The sequence below is a fragment of the Silurus aristotelis genome (assembly GCF_946808225.1).
Source record: "Silurus aristotelis genome assembly, chromosome: 10".
Lineage (NCBI taxonomy): Eukaryota > Metazoa > Chordata > Actinopteri > Siluriformes > Siluridae > Silurus > Silurus aristotelis.
This window is the reverse complement of record NC_139583.1, coordinates 8338490-8356434: the sequence shown is the minus strand read 5'-3', so window position 1 is coordinate 8356434 and position 17945 is coordinate 8338490. Positions and strand designations below refer to the sequence as shown.

The 17945-nt window shown below is 37.7% G+C and overlaps 1 protein-coding gene across 6 annotated transcripts in view; it reads left to right on the top strand.

Moving 5' to 3' along the window:
• The window catches only part of pclob (piccolo presynaptic cytomatrix protein b), a 77904-nt gene that overhangs the window by 11111 nt on the left and 48848 nt on the right, over positions 1–17945 (top strand). For 5 of the 6 annotated variants that reach the window (XM_083551730.1, XM_083551728.1, XM_083551727.1 and 2 more), the window contains exons 7-16: positions 2454–3302; positions 3831–4469; positions 7158–7757; positions 7932–8702; positions 8974–9720; positions 10239–10892; positions 11102–11872; positions 12311–13069; positions 13185–14396; positions 14583–15557. In XM_083551730.1, coding sequence (XP_083407856.1) covers positions 2454–3302; positions 3831–4469; positions 7158–7757; positions 7932–8702; positions 8974–9720; positions 10239–10892; positions 11102–11872; positions 12311–13069; positions 13185–14396; positions 14583–15557 — 7977 coding nt within the window. The remainder of the gene's footprint in view (positions 1–2453; positions 3303–3830; positions 4470–7157; positions 7758–7931; positions 8703–8973; positions 9721–10238; positions 10893–11101; positions 11873–12310; positions 13070–13184; positions 14397–14582; positions 15558–17945) is intronic. The other variant, XM_083551726.1, reaches the window with a different exon arrangement.

The window sequence follows — 17945 nt, the reverse complement described above, 5'->3', positions numbered from 1 at the left end:
CCCACTTAGAAATCATGGAGGGGTCTGAAATTGTCATCGTAGGTGCATGTCCACTGTGAGAGACATAATCTAAAAAGAAAAATCCAAAAATCACAATATATGATTTTTAAACTATTTATTTGTATGATACAGCTGCAAATAAGTATTTGAACACCTGTCTATCAGCTAGAATTCTGACCCTCAAAGACCTGTTAGTGCCTTTAAAATGTCCACCTCCACTACATTTATTATCCTAAATTAGATGCACCTGTTTAAGGTCGTTAGCTGCATAAAGACACCTGTCCACCCCATACAATCAGTAAGAATCCAACTACTAACATGGCCAAGACCAAAGAGCTGTCCAAAGACACTACAGACAAAATTGTACACCTCCACAAGGCTGGAAAGGGCTACGGGGAAATTGCCAAGCAGCTTGGTGAAAAAAGGTCCACTGTTGGAGCAATCATTAGAAAATGGAAGAAGCTAAACATGACTGTCAATCTCCCTCGGACTGGGGCTCCATGCAAGATCTCACCTCGTGGGGTCTCAATGATCCTAAGGAAGGTGAGAAATCAGCCCAGAACTACACGGGAGGAGCTGGTCAATGACCTGAAAAGAGCTGGGGCAACCGTTTCCAAGGTTACTGTTGGTAATACACTAAGACGTCATGGTTTAAAATCATGCATGGCACGGAATGTTCCCCTGCTTATACCAGCACATGTCCAGGCACGTCTTAAGTTGCCAATGACCATTTGGATGATCCAGAGGAGTCATGGGAGAAAGTCATGTGGTCAGATGAGACCAAAATAGAACTTTTGGGTCATAATTCCACTAAACGTGTTTGGAGGAAGAAGAATGATGAGTACCATCCCAAGAACACCATCCCTACTGTGAAGCATGGGGGTGGTAGCATCATGCTTTGGGGGTGTTTTTCTGCACATGAGACAGGGCGACTGCACTGTATTAAGGAGAGAATGACCGGGGCCATGTATTGCAAGATTTTGGGGAACAACCTCTTCCCTCAGTTAGAGCATTGAAGATGGGTCGAGGCTGGGTCTTCCAACATGACAATGACCCGAAGCACACAGCCAGGATAACCAAGGAGTGGCTCTGTAAGAAGCATATCAAGGTTCTGGCATGGCCTAGCCAGTCTCCAGACCTAAACCCAATAGAGAATCTTTGGAGGGAGCTCAAACTCCGTGTTTCTCAGCGACAGGCCAGAAACCTGACTGATCTAGAGAAGATCTGTGTGGAGGAGTGGGCCAAAATCCCTCCTGCAGTGTGTGCAAACCTGGTGATAAACTACAGGAAACGTTTGACCTCTGTAATTGCAAACAAAGGCTACTTTACCAAATATTAACATTGACTTTCTCAGGTGTCCAAATACTTATTTGCAGCTGTATCATACAAATAAATAGTTAAAAAATCATACATTGTGATTTCTGGATTTTTTTTTTAGATTATGTCTCTCACAGTGGACATGCACCTACGATGACAATTTCAGACCCCTCCATGATTTCTAAGTGGGAGAACTTGCAAAATAGCAGGGTGTTCAAATACTTATTTTCCTCACTGTATATATATATATATATATATATATATATATATATATATATATATATATATATATATATATATATATATATATATATCCTTTTGAAACAGGAAGTCAGTAAAAAGCACATAAAAGGGCTTGATTGATTTCTACAACAGCCAATAGTATTCAATATACACAACTCTGTTTGCCAAATCTATAAATTCTGTCTTACTCTACTTCTCCCTACAGTAAAATTAATGCAGCGTTAGAGTTTCTCCTGAAAGTCCGAAAGTCTCACACATACATGTGTGTGTGTGTGTGTATGTATGTATGTATGTATGTATATATATATATATATATATATATATATATATATATATATATATATATATATATATATATATACTGGTGAAGCATTTTCATGGCCTCCAGTGTTTTTGGAGTGAAGTTATGTTTATAGTCCAAGATCCAAGATGCTGTAGGGGAGTTAATGCAGTCACACACATGTTGAAGCCACCCACCTTTTCAACCTACAAAGGATTAATAATTCTGTTATGGTTATATTTATATATATTATATATATATATTATATATATGGTTAAATTTATTTGTAAGTGTTCATGTTTGTGCTGCTAGTGACTGATAGATCCTCTTTTTTGGGTTATTATACAATAAATACAAATTAATAAATGTTTAAGTTTACAAAATTAATGTATGTAATACATGCTTGTTTACTTAAACATATAGGTATGTAAAATAGTTGAGAATAGTTGAGTTAAACATTACCTGCTGAAATATTGCGATGTGAATTAAATGTTCCACTGTGACTATATGTATTATAAAGTTCATCTTCCTTACAATTCTTTTTTTTTGCCATTTTTTCAACATATATATAAACTGTAAATTTCCCCCCTTTTTCCCTGTAATGGATCTACAGAAGGTAGAGTGGCTGTGTTTGACCTGCCAAATGCAGCAAGCATCAGGAGCTTCTCAACAACCTCACCCACAGGCTAACAATGTACTAGTATCAAAACAGAATAAAGAGCCTTTAAATCCAGCAAAGGAGAAGAAATCACTTCCTGATGATAAGCAACATGACAATCAAAGTGAAGCTGAGAAAAAGCAAGACAGTCCTGCATTAAAACGTAATGTGCAAAGTCAGCATCCTAAGCAACAGGCTCAACCTACAAAAGACGGAAAACCTGCTAAATCAGAACCTCCTAATAAGGAATCAGACTTTTTTGGTTTTGGTAGACGAACTCGATCCCCATCCCCACAGCCTGCTCTTACTGGAAAAGTTTTAGGTTTTGGATCTTCACTCTTCAGCTCAGCATCTAATCTTATATCCTCAGCTGTTCAAGATGGAACCTCTCCAACACCATCACCAACAACTTCACGCAAGGGTTCAACTGTTTCTCAAACTTGTAAAAATATTGTACCTACTGTACCTGATTCTAGGAAGATATCTGAAACGTCCAACGCTACTCTTTCAGTTTCCAGCAAGGACTCTCCCAAAGAGAAATCTAGTAAACTATCAAAAGCACCAACTAAATGTGATGAAGAAAGAAGAACACAGGAATTAAAATCACAAGGAGAAACATTGAAAAAAGATGAAAATCCATCAGGTGGCACAAAATCTTTAGGAACCATTCAGGCTCTTCCCAAAGTTTGCCCACTCTGCAAGGTAGAAATCAAAAAGGAGCCTCCTAACTACAACATCTGCACTAAATGCAACAATGCAGTTTGTAACCTTTGTGGATTTAACCCAATGCCTGACAAAACAGAGGTAAGAAATTTAATCTGGAGTTGAAAGTCTTGAAACATTTTCTGAAGTTCTGTAAACTCACATTTAAGGTTTAAAATGTTAAAATTGTGCAATATTTGTTTTAATTACAATATAACTAGAAATATGAGATGTGCAATACAGTATTTACACCCATAATATTATACTTAGCTTTATTTTCATCAAGAACCTTTTTTGATTATATACAGGACACTAGTATGACTTGTTAAGAAATATAATGGTCGCTATGGCTAAATGCATTTTATATTTACTTACCTTATGTAAATATAGAACTTCATGCTTATAATACCCTGTAATACACAGGGTAAGGTGTTTGGGTGTTCAGGTAACAGTAGGTAGGGTGTTAAACATTTTGTTTCCTGTTGAGAATATTTTTATATTTAGGTTATTCCCAACATTTAAACAATGCCTAGTTGACTATGTATGATGATACTGAATTGTACTGTATATAATGCCTTTTTTTAAATTTTACTTCTTGCTCCGTTTAAACAATTTTCTATGTAATTACAGATGAAAGAGTGGCTATGTCTGAATTGCCAGATGCAGCGAACATCAGGACCTCCAGAACCTAGTCAGACAAAACCCTGTTCTCCACAACAGGGCTCAAAAGGTGACACATCAGCAAAGCCTGTTCTCCACCAAACCTCTAAAGATAAATCAGTCACTGGGCCTAGTCATGAAAAGTCTCAGTCTTCATCTCCTCAGCCTGCTTTCTCTACTGTATCAGAAAAAAATGTAGGCTTTAGCCCTACCATCATCAGCACAGCATCTGACATTATTTCTTCAGCCGTGAAAGACGAAGTATCTATGACACCACCATCCTCACATAAGAGTACTGCAGTGGCTGATGCATCTGTAAAAACGTCAACACCACCTGCTTCTCGCAAGGATGCCGTGGTTTCTGAAAAAAGCCTTTCTTTTAAGGAGCTGAAATCGGTTTCTCAACAACCAGGATCTGAGGAGAAAATATCAGAGCTTCAGATCATCAAAGAACAGTGTGCTGAAGTGAAAAAAGATGAAAGTTTATCAGCTTGCCCACTGTGCAACGAGCAGTTCAAAAATAAACCTCCAAACGTCAACACTTGTACATCTTGCAAAATGACTGTGTGCAATTTCTGTGGATTTAACCCCATGCCAGATCAAACTGAGGTAGGATCAAAATACAATTTTGTGACTGTTCAGCTTTTACTCTGAGAATTATGTAAAAACTTAGATGACAATATATGCGAAATATATGTTTGTGCCCTGGAAATGTATAAAAATTGAATCTAATTTTAAACTGGAATGTCAAGTTTAATATTTCATAAAACAAAAAACAAACAAACCAAAATCAGATCATTTAATAAAGTTGCTTATGAGAAACAACACCAGCTTCTCCTAAAGAAATATACAACCTCAATTGTATTGACACAATGCACTATTTAGGACTATTTCACAGTTGGTATCACTATACAAATGGCATGCTGACTAAAGAGATGTCAAAATTGGATATAACCGAAATATGCAGTAATACAAAGATTTAATGCTATTGATGTAGTTCTAACCTGAGGGTCCTTGCAGTGAGGGTCTATTATATTATTTTTGCCATTATATTATCTTTTCTGTCTAATTTACAAGATTAAGATGAATAAAACCCCAAACAATTCACTTCACAAGGTGCTGTCAGCCATTATAGCAGAGTTAAAAAATGTATGAGATGCTCCAATGTGGTGCGTCAATCGAATGACAACATTCTCAAGATACGGTTAGGTGTAGTGATCATGGAGTCTCAAGGCAACTGCTGTGGGGCATCATGCAGCACAAATAATAGGACATTTCATTGCCAAATGCAAATATAACACAGGAAGTTCCCAATTTAATGTACCATAAACTTCCAAGGTACTCACTAAGGGCATCCACCCAGCTAGGGTGAACAGATCTATTTAACTGCCAAATGGGATAAGCCCCTATTGCAATTAAGTAGATCTGTTCACCCTAGCTGATGAAGCTTAATGAAGAGTTGAAATGAGTGGTAGTAGCTTAGTTTTTTTTACAAATGTAAAGGGATAAAGCCAGGGAGATCTGCCGAATCCTTTTGGATTGTTGAGGTTCCAGAAAACTGATGCAAAGTGGGGAACTCTTTATTTGTTCAGGCAAATTTGCAAAAAAGTAGCAAAGAGTAAATGGAGACAAATTACCTCCTTCTCTGTTTGCCTTTTAAGACCATCCATAAGAAAAGGTCAGAATTCTCCTGCTCAGCATATCTTATAATAAAGTAGATGTCACCTGTCGCTCGGAAACAAATGGCATAGCAAGACTAAGCATTTATCAAAAACTAAAGAGAATGTGTGTATGAATAGAATGAATCCTCATTTGTCAGGTAGTGTCTATGGCACCTTAAAAGCATATTACCAGAATTGAAATGCCAATAAATTAGTACCTTATACAAATTCCGTTCTCTAATTGAATAACAACACTGGGTCTCTCTCTATGCCAATAGTCATTTTTGGATCATTTTTTGACAATTATTTCAGGAAAATAAACCAAAATAAAAATGTGTCTATGGGGGTGGTCCATCCTGCATTTGATATGACTGATTTGACTACTGCACTCATCATTTCTGCACTCATAGCTTTCATATTAAGAATGCATATAAAAAATATGACAGTTTTCTTTTCTTTGGTGGGTAATCCTGCTTGCAGCAATGCCAGCTAATCTGCCCATGCCACTTTTCTTGCAATTAACAGTTGAAGAGCAGCTTTTGAACCAGCACAGTTTCTACTGCAGTAAATATCTTTTTCATTCAGCCACAGACAAGTGTCAAATATATGCATTAAATATCACACCACACATTGTATATTGTTCCATTTTGGCTTTTAACTCTGATAGTTCTAAATTACTACTATTTAGAGACTGGTGATTCTCCCATCAGTTCTGGTGTCATATACACAGATCAGGCATAATATTATCATTATGACATTGTGTGTGTTGAAGTAAATAACACTGATTATCTCTCCATCATGCACCTGTTAGTGGGTGGGATTTATTAGGCAGCAAGTAAACATTTTCTCCTCAAAGTTGATGTTGTAGAAGGGCAAAATTGTGATGCCTGGACAACTGAGTCAGAGCATCTCCAAAACTGCAGCACATGTGGGATGTTCCCAGTCTGCAGTTTTTAGTAGCTGTCGAAAGTCGTAGAAGGAAAGAACAGTGGTGAACCGGGCGACAGGGTCGTGGGTGGCAAAGGTTAATTGATGCACATGTGGAGCGAAGGCTGGTCTGTGTGGTCCGATCCAACAGACGAGCTCCTGTAGCTCAAATTGCTAAAGAAGTTTATGCTGTTTTTTGTCAATTGGTTTAAAACTGATTGATTTTGGCTGCAAAAGGGGGACCAACACAATATTAAGCAGGTGGGAAAAATGTTTTGCCTGTTCAGTGAATATTTATTAAATTAAAGGTAAAACATTTTGTATTTTGCTGTTTTTAAACCATTGATGCATGAATACCTTTAGACCAGCCTGCCAATTGTGCTCTTTCTTGCTGTCTATGACTTTCGAGGTTTGATGGCTTGCAGAAAAAAAAGTATGCAATACATAATTTCTGTGTTACTAAGACTTTAAATTAATGGATCGTTTGACATTCATAATAATTAAATAAATGTGCACACTGTGACCTTTCATAGATAGAAATTAACCTCATATTGCAGCTTTATGTTGGTCATATAATTTAACATTACATTACATTGAATGTTGTATCATTTATATATTGATTATATTTAAATGATAATTATGAAACTGCACATATGAATTAATGCTTTAAAAAGTAATAACCACTAAATGTTTTGTTTCATGGTTCTAGGTGAATGAGTGGTTTTGTTTGAACTGTCAGATGCAGCAGTTTTCATCAGCTACACCTGTACAGCCACAGGTTAAACAGATACTTCCACCAGGACCAGCAGAGTGCAAGAAAACTACAGTTGCATCTAAAAAGGAATCCATTCTTACAGTAGATGTCACAGACAACAGTAAAAATCTTTCTGAAGTTAGAAAATCAGATGGCCAGCCCCCTGTGCTGAAAGATTTTACTTCAATATCACAGCCTCCTTCTGCTTCTGAAAATCCAAAAGCAGAAGATAAGAGTTCAGCTATTTGTCAAACTTTTGCAAAGCCTGCATCAGATGTGCCTGTATCTGTTGAAAGTGTTACTGCAGGAAAGACAAAATCACGTACTGTTCAAGAAGAAATAAAACCTGCAGCTGAAGCACCAAATGCTCAGTCTGCCAAAGCACCATCTGCTTTTGAAAAAGGAACCTCAAATCTATACAAGCTTCAGAAAGGCTGTTTAATCTGCAAGGAGATATTCAAGGAAGATCCTCCACACCACAATACTTGTGATTCCTGCAAAGCCATTGTGTGTAACTCTTGTGGTGGATTAAATTCCAGCAAAGAAACAGATGAGGTAAGAGATTTTCTGACATCATAAATACAGGTTGTAATAATCCATTATTGGTTTTTGTGTTAACAATTCTTGCTTTATTATATTCTTATTTTCTCCTATCATATCTGCTATCATAATGCATGCTTGCTCGATTTTTTCAGCTATTTAACTACTGCTTGTCATGTTTTCTCCTAGAAGAATAAATGGTTGTGTCTGAACTGCCAGCGGAATCAAGTACAAGGACTTATTCCTGCAAAGGCAAATGAAGTAACACTTACAAAATCAGAGACGGAGGCTTTTAGCTCAGATCCTACAAAGAAGAAGACAAGTATTTTACCGGGTGATCCAAATGATCAGGCACCCACAGTAAATGAAAAACCCAATGAGAAACTCACTTTAGAAAAGACCCCAAAAACCACTACTAGTGTGGCAGAACAAAAACCACTACACGTTGAATCTGTCGAACAACAAAATCCAAAACCTTCTGAGAAGCAGTCTGGCCTCTTTGGCTTCACTTTTGGTGGTAATAAATCACGGCCACCGTCACCTCAGCTGGCAGCTTCTGCACTTTCTGGAAAAGTCCTAGGGTTTGGTTCATCCCTCCTCAGCTCATCTTCTAATCTGATCTCTTCAGCTGTTCAGGATGAACCCTCCATCACACCACCAACCTCTCGAAAGGGTTCAACAATTTCTTTAAAAAACAAAACAACGCCACCTGTATCTCGCAAGAGTTCATCATTACGCCAAGAGGAAACGAAAGAAACAGAAAATAAATTGCAAGACCATTTGGCAAAAGAAACAGGTTCTCCTTTGAAAAACAAAGCAGGTTATTTAGAGCTTCTAAAAGCTTGTCCTCTTTGTAAGACTGACCTCAAGGAAGATCCACCCAACTATAATACCTGCACACAATGTAAAAACATTGTGTGTAATTTCTGTGGATTTAGTCCTGTTCCACAAGAAACCGAGGTAAGGTCAAGCATGTCAGAATTTATTTTAGCGCTGCATTGTATACACAAGAAATGTCAAAATAGGGTTGCAATAATGGTCACCTAATGCTTGTCTGACAATGGTAAAATAAAAGTCAGTGTTAATGCACTAATTTAGAAATAGAAATTTTGTCTAAAATGACTCTTTGACAAGTGAAATCTATGCAGAGTGTAAATTTTTTGATACATTTGTAGGTACAGATACATACATACATGTACAGTTAATTCTCACAACCTTTTTAATGAATCAGCAGGTGTCAGAGTGGCTGTGTTTGAGCTGCCAGATGCAACGAGCCCCAGGACCTCCTGCAAAAACCACATCAGAGGTGAACAAGGTACCTTCACCGGCATTACCAAGGAAGAAAGAGACTGCAGGTGGTCCACTGAAGAACCAAAGTCCTTTAGTAAATGCCAAAGAAGAGAAGCCACATGGAGTCGGAAAAACAGTAGATAAACTAGCAGAGTCCCACAAATCTACTACTAATCCCTTAACACAACCCTCTCCTACAAAATCTGCACCCCCTCAAAAAGTTGAACCCCCTAAGGAGGAATCAAGTTTATTTGGGTTTAGTTTTAGTGGTACTCGATCTCGGCCACCATCTCCTCAGCCTGATATGTCAGCTGTTTCTGAAAAGTTTCGAGGCTTTGGCTCCTCCTTTCTCAGTTCTGCATCTAATTTGATCTCCTCAGCTGTTCACGAGGAGCCTTCTACAACACCACCAACATCCCGCAAAGGTTCTACAGCTTCTCAAACTTCTGGAAAGATCACTACAATTCCATCTACTGCTCAAAATAAGCAAGAAGGAAAAATGGAATCTAAAATCAAATCGGAAGTCCAATTGTCAAGGTCAGATACACCTCTCTCAGAATCACTTGGATCTTGCCCAATCTGCAAGGCTGACCTTAAGCAGGATCCACCTAACCACACTGCCTGTACTGGATGCCAGAAAACTGTGTGTAACCTTTGTGGATTCAGTTCTGTGTCACAAGAAAGAGAGGTAAGACACCATATTTGAAATAATTGCTCTAGTAATTACTTGTATTTCAGTGGCAAAGGCCCTTGTGCTCCTTTAAATGAGTTCTCTGAGCGTTTTTTTTTAAAACATCGCCACACAAATATCACCATAAAATGATGAAATAAGCATCATATTTAATATAATGATCTTAATTGTATAATACTGTTGGGAAACGGACTTCAGGGTCATTACTATGGCAGCATCAGTTGCTGTTTGGGGTATTAAATTTCCTGTTACATTAGCCTTTCTGACTCGTAGTTAGAAAGCCGGGAGAGTAAATTTTTTTTAATGTGAATCAATTTGTTAGAATTTTCTTCTCAGTTAATGGTGTCTTCTGAATGTATCCAGTTTGTAATCACAATTAAAAATGTATTTACAGCATTTTGGGACATTTATATATTGTAATATACTTCTTAATCAGCAATCAATTTCAAATTGATTTTGTAGGCAATTAATAGCATTCAATTATTACATAAAATATTAAGTTAATTATTAAACAGGACAAGAAATGGTTATGTCTGGACTGCCACAAGCAGCAAGCACCAGGAACTCCACCTACACAGCAACCTGTGCAACCTTCACAGCAACCTCGACAAGAGACAACCAAGATACCACCAGCAGCACAAAAGCAAGTGGCTGAAACTACAGATGATCCACATAAAAATCCAAGAAATGCAACTGATGCCACAATTAAATCTGCTCAAGTTGTAAAAAAAGAGGATAAATCACGACCACCATCTCCTCAACTGGCTGCTTCTGCAGTTTCTGGCAGAGTTCTAGGTTTTGGCTCCTCCTTCTTCAGCTCAGCTTCAAATCTGATCTCTTCAGCTATTCACGATGAACCATCCATCACACCACCAACCTCTCGAAAGGGTTCAACAATTTCTTTAAAAAATACTTCGACCCCACCTGTATCCCACAAGAGTGCAGCACAACAACAAGAGGAAAAGAAAGAAAATAAATTGCAAGACCAGTCGGCAAAGGAAACAGTTCCTCCTCTGAAAAAGGAAGCAGCACATTTAGAGCTTTTGAAAGCTTGTCCACTCTGTAAGGCTGCCCTCAAGGAAGATCCACCCAACTATAACACCTGCACACAATGTAAAAACATTGTGTGTAGCCTTTGTGGATTTAGTCCTGTTCCACAAGAAAATGAGGTAAGATCCAGCAACTAAAAATGTTTTTTAATTCGATTTACAATGATGTTGTCAACCTCATGTGTCTGACATTGGTAAAAAGAGTAAGATAATTCACTTGACTGCACAGCTTTCAATGTTAAGAACATCAAGAGTCTTATTTCAAGTTTATTTAGTAATAAATACCTTACAATAAATATATCTAAACAATTCTTTTAATTACTAAACAGAGCAAGAAATGGTTATGTTTGGACTGCCACAAACAGCAAGCACCAGGACCTCCACCTAAACACCCCCAACAAGAGAAACCTTCAGCAGCACCAAAGCAGGAAGCTGAAACTACAGATAATCCAGAGAAAAAGCCAAAACTCCCAATTGATGCCACAATTAAAGATGCTGAAGTTGCAAAAAAAGAGGATAATTTGAGTACAGCAGAGTCACAGAAACCCATTGCTGTTCAGTCAGCACAACGGTCCTCTTCTGACACACCTGCTGTTCCAAAAAATGCTGAAACATCAAAGGAAGAAACAAGCTTTTTCAGTTTTAGTTCTGGCAGTGCTAAGTCACCATCTCCTAAGCCTGATGTCACTGCTGTTTCTGAAAAAGTCAGAGGGTTTGGCTCATCCTTTTTTAGCTCAGCGTCTAATTTGATTTCATCGGCTCTTCAAGATGAACTTCCTACCACACCACCGACTTCGAGAAAGGGCTCTACAATTTCTCAAAGATCTGAAAAAGATACCCCAACACCCCATTCATTGCACAAGGAAACAACAAAACAGAAAGAAGTTGAAAAGGCAGAACGGAAAATTACATCAGATAACCAGTCAACCGTGTCACCTCCTTTTGTTGTAAAAGATGAGCATCCGAATAAGCTGCTTAAATCTTGTCCACTCTGCAAGGTGGCTCTCACAGAAGATCCACAAAACTATGACACCTGCACTGAATGTAAAACCACAGTTTGCAATCTTTGTGGATTTAGTCCTATGTCACAAAAAACTGAAGTAAGTTCATATCTATTATGTCCATTTTCTTAATTGTGTTGGGTGGGATTTGCTAAAAATCAGTTTGAACCTTGAACTTAAGTTGAGTTTTCTTTCATTATATTGGCTTGAGTAAAAACACTAAAAATAGTGTCACTATGAAATGCTAAAACAAAATTGTTAAATATAATGTTACAAACATAATTACATGATGTTCAGGGGCAAAATTGGTTGCTATTCAAAGCATTGTCTCCATTTTTTAATGGAGAAAAAAATCCCTATGTCCTATATGCACAACATTTATATATATATATATATATATATATATATATATATATATATATATATATATATATATATATATATATATATATATATATATATATATATATATATATATATATATATATATATTATACTGTGTATATTTTTTACCATTAATATCTATTGTCCTTACAGGTAAAAGAATGGCTTTGTTTGAACTGCCAGATGCAGAGAGCACCTGGAGCTCAGCCTCAGGAACAGGTTAATAAAGTACCACCACCATCATTACCACAACAGAAGGTGAAATTACTTGCTGGAAAGCCAGAGGATAAACCTACTCAAGCAGAGACAATGAAATCCATTTCTACACCTGCTAAGCAACAATCAATTTCTCCAACACCAAAAGCTGAACCTTCAAAGAAGGAGTCCAGTTTTTTTGGTTTTGGTGGTGCTCGTTCTCGATCTCCATCTCCCCAGCCAGCTGTTTCTGGAAAAGTTCTAGGTTTTGGGTCTTCTCTCTTTAGCTCTGCATCTAATTTAATCTCTTCAGCTGTTCATGATGAACCTGCAATGCCACCAACATCTCGTAAGGGTTCTGTTACATCTCACACTACTGTAAAGCCCACACCGGCAACAACTACATCTCAGAAACAATCACTAGAGCCAGAGAAACATCTCATTAAAGAAAACAAAACTCAACCCACAGAGGAAAATCCTACTGATGCAAAAAAACAGGAGGATAAACTAAATGAAAAACAAGTGAAAATTACCAAAACAACAGATGAATCTCCAAAAGTGGAAGAAACTGCTAAACATCAGAATGTTGCTTGTCCTCTCTGTAAGATACCACTTAATGTTGGCACAAATGAAGCACCTAACTTTAATACCTGCACAGAGTGCAAGACCACAGTGTGCAACCTCTGTGGATTTAACCTCATTTCGTATCAGACTGAGGTAAAAGTTGTGTCCTTTTGCATTTTAATTCAATGCATATTTTGATTTTTTCTGTATTTATTAATTTCAAATTAAAGAAAGAATGTAAATATATGACCTTTCTGTTTGTTTATAGGTTTCTGAATGGCTTTGCCTAACCTGCCAAACACAGAGAGCATTAAAGGGAATTGAACTACAAGAGCCACAAGCAAAACTAGATATTGAACCCACTTCAACATTGTCTCCAAGCAAAATAAAACCCAAAACAGATACTGAGATACATAAGATTCAGGCACCTAACGAAGATGCAGATCAAAATGTAGCTTCTAACCTTAATCCAAATGAAAATGATAACATTTCAAATGCAGCCTCAGCCCAAGTAAAAGATGTTGCAAATGACATGGTTGTGAAAGAAGCCCAAGAAAAAGAAACAGTTGCTGAAATGGTGGCTCCAACAAAAGATATGGTGTCTATTAAAGCAGCAGTTATCAATGAGGATCACAAGTCTGGAGTTCCACAGAAACCTGAAATCGACCAAGAAACAACTGGAAAAACAACAGACAGTAAATCTGAAATTAACAACCAAGTTCAATCTAAATCTTCTACACCAGAGAAAAAAATCTTAAAGCAGGAATCAGGCCTGTTTGGATTTGGATTTAGCAGTACTAAATCACAATCTATACCCTCTAAACCATCTAACACAGGAAACACAGGAAAGCTCTTTGGCTTTGGTGGTTTGACTGAGGCACCTTCACCACAGTCTTCTTCTGTTTCTGGAAAGGTTTTAGGTTTTGGTTCTTCCATCTTTAGCTCAGCTTCTAATCTGATCTCGTCAGCTGTTCACGATGAACCATCTACAACACCAACAAGTTCCCGTAAGGGTTCCACAGTTTCCCAGGCATCTATCAAATCAGCCACACCACCCTCTTCTCGTAAAGGTTCAGCAGTTTCCCAAACTTCTCTTAAGACACCACCAACTACTCGGAAGGGTTCAGCTGCTTCCCAGTCCTCCTTCAAGGATTCTTCTAATGTAGATGTTAACCCGTCTGATTTGAAAAAACAGACAGTAGAAGAGAAGTTAAAGGTCAAGCTGGATGGTACATCTTCTGAACCTGCCAAACCACCTGATTCACAGAAACCTATTGAGAAAACACCAGTTGAGAAATCAGAAGTCAAATTATGTGCTTCTTTGCAATCGACTGCTAATCTGGATCAGTCTATTTGTCCTATCTGCAAAGTACAGCTAAATATGGCCTCTGAAGGCCTGCCTAATTTCAACAGTTGTACTGAATGTAACAGCATTGTATGCAGTCAGTGTGGATTTGATCCCATGCCAAATCAGACAAAGGTGAGGAAATAAGTTATACTTCATTTACATATTTTAACGAATTAATGAATTTTATTTTGTAAATATTAAATAAATTCTGTTATTTATGATATTTATATAGTGGGCTGTGTTTGCTTATGAGTTTAGTGGCTGCAATGATTAACAGAAATCATGCACCAATTAAAATAATCCAAATTCTTTTCCCAGGTAAAACACTGGCTTTGCATGAATTGCCAGAAGCAGAGAGCAGAAAGAGGAATGGAACTAACAAAAGATTCCATGATAAACCCTCACCCAACATTCCCAAACAAGAACCAGTCACCAACTTTAGAGCACAAATTAGTTGAAACATCCACTGTACATGTAGATGGGAAGACCGCATCTGACCTAGAGGTGGCAAAGAAAGATCTTCAAAATCCAAGTTCAAATGAAAATGTGCCTCCTCCTAAAAAAGAGCTGCCCCAACAAAAGGCACAAATAGAAAATGAGGAAAAATCACAAATAAAACCTTCTGAGTCACCAGCCAGATCCACTCTACCCTTACAGCCTGAGATTCCAAAGCAGCAATCAAGTTTCTTTGGATTTGGTGTCAGTACGGGTAAGTCTCAACCTACCTCTTCTAAGTCGTCTGAATCAACAACTGGGAAGCGCTTCGGATTTTCTGGGTTGACTGAGACAGCCAGATCACGATCACCATCACCACAGTCTATGACTAATGCCCCTGGGAAGTTTTTAGGCTTTGGATCAACAATCTTTAGTTCTGCATCGAATTTGATTTCATCAGCTCTCCAGGATGAGTCATCCCCACCAGTCTCTCGTAAAGGTTCTACAGTGTCTCAGTCATCAACACCACCTACTTCTCGCAAGGGTTCTATAATCTCCACTGGAGAGCACAGAGCTCCCATATCCAAGAAGCTAGATGACAAGCCTGTAGCAAAGAAGACAGAAGACCCTAATGTGACCGAAACCAGGTCATCTTTGTCTGAAAAGCAGGAAGCTATGCAATTGGAAGTTAAAGGTCTGCCTAAATCTCCTTCCATAGCATGCCAACTAACCTGCCCACTTTGTAAAATGGATCTTAATGTTGGCTCAGAGGAACCTTCCAACTACAAAACATGCACAGAGTGCAAAGATATGGTGTGTAACCTCTGTGGATTTAACCCCATGCCTCACCTTGCAGAGGTAAGCCATTTTTCTGGTGAATACATAATATATTTGCAGGCTGTTTCTCAAAACTACTGGTTTAATGCCTTTTTAAAGCTTATTGATAAAGTAAGTGAATTGTTTTAAATGTGCAAAAAAGAAACAGACAGCTGGCTGTTTATATTATGTTACTGACAGATGTTTATGAGCACAAGCAAGTTTTAAGTGCAGAGTAGTCAGACGTGATCCTGCTGTATGAATTAGCATATGCACTTATACATTTTTCCAAATAGAGAAAGGGTGATTTTCATACTTTGATTGCATTATTGCTGATTTCTCAGATTTTGTGCTGTACTGTGCATATATAGTTGCTGAATTCTCCATTAGTGCACTTTTGAAGCTAAGCCATTACTTGTTATTTTTAGTAAGGGAACACCTGAGTAATCAATGGTTCATAGAATGTGGAGGCTTTTGTCCTGGGTATTTTAATGACTCACAAGCATGATCACAAAGCCATCAGACAGCAAATCTGGACTAGTGGGTTTCTGTGTGGCTCAAAATATCTATTTTGCCCACAGAAACACCAGATGGCTTTTATTATACCATTGTGGTTCCAATTAGGACTTCACAAACATTTTAGATGAGAGCAGGTGGGCAATAAAAGAAATATGATCTTTCTTATTTATTCACCTCGGATAAAAAACATTGTTGAGGAACCATATGAAATAATGCATTAATTCAATGTTTTAAATAAGAGGTGGATCATTTTAAAGTATTAGAATCCTTTGTTTACTGTAAAAAATGACTTTACAAGTTAGTAATAGAAACCCAGTCTTCTTAGATGATGATTTATTAAGATGTTGACCATGTTCATTTGTCAGTCCGAATAGTGACTTTGGTGTAAGGTAGACACTATGTGCAACCGAAGTGTGTCAGTTACATAACAGAGGTTTCAAGATGGGAAATGCAGCTCAATACAGACTGAGAGAGTACCTTAAAGTGGGTGAGGGTTGTGCAACTGCATGAACAAGATAGGAGCTGCGTTATCTGGGTGTGATATGACACTAAGCAGACCTGGGATATTTCTGTCAGGTGTATGTGCTTGCATTCGAATCGGCAAACATATCATGATTCTTTTGGGCTAGAGCATGATTCATGATTGGAATCATTGAAAGCCTAGCTCAAGGGCCCACCAGTGGCAGCTTAGTAGGGCTGGGATTTGAACGTATGATCAAATTCAAATTCTATCAAATTGTATCAAATATCTCAATAATCAAAATCTACTTCTAAAATGAATGATAGCCAAAGAAATAATGATTTATAATTAATAATGATAAAAAAAAAAAATCAATAAACAGCCCATTGCCCAAGCTTTTCCCAGTAAAATTTAAACTACTTCAAAATGTAAAACGACTCAATAAAAAAAGTTGAAATGTTGGTTTGTTTTCATGGGACGTCTCTCACCAACTCTATGTAAATCTGAAGATAGTTAGTGTTAGGAAAATGCAACCAGAATACCACTATTACTAGAATTTTTTTTAAAAAATGCTTTTTACTGTTTTATACCCATATACGAGTAAAATGTCCTTATAGTTTTGGTAAGGCAAAATGTCATTGCATCAGTGACGTCTTTCCGGCGATTTTGTATATACAGTGCCCTTTTAAAAATGCATTTGTTATCGTGTTTGCTTGAGTCCTGTTTCTGAATGTGCCAGTCTTGAGCTCTCAGTGTTATCTAGATTTCTGCATACCCTTTGGGGTGCTTTCTTTGTGGTTAAACAAACTTGTTGCACGCCAGTTTTGCCTTGGCATTTTTTATGCCATGCCCCCTGTGTAAAATCCAGCAATTTAATTAAGAGATGCGGAATTTTCAGACTGCTTTATTGGCAGACAAAACAAGTTGGATACATAAGCTTATGAACCAGCTTCTGTTGGCTTTTTATTGGTTTGTTTGTGTGTGTGTGTGTGTGTCTGTCAGGATGTGTCTGAGCTGGCCTGATTTGAGAAAATTCTGGTTCCCAAAACATCTTGGGGTGCCATGTCTGGGTGTTTTCGGTGCAACTGACAAACTGTCACATCGCCCAACCCTTGTGTGTGTGTGTGTGTGTGTGTGTGTGTGTGTGTGTGTGTGTGTGTGTGTGTGTGTGTGTGTGTGTGTGTGTGTGTGTGTGTGTGTGTGTGTGTGTGTGTGGCGAGTATGAGCAGTTTGCAATCGTCATATTCTTATCCACCCATCACATGAACACCAAAAACACAAAAGCTTTTAACTCTCTCTGGAAAAAAAATATAATTTGGTAGATAGAAGAGGAAACTAAGCAAAATCAATATAGACCTTTCATATGCTATATAAAGTATATACTTGTTTGAATATAAACACAATAAAATATACCCTTTTCCCCAAAAATTTTAATATGTAGTAAAATGATC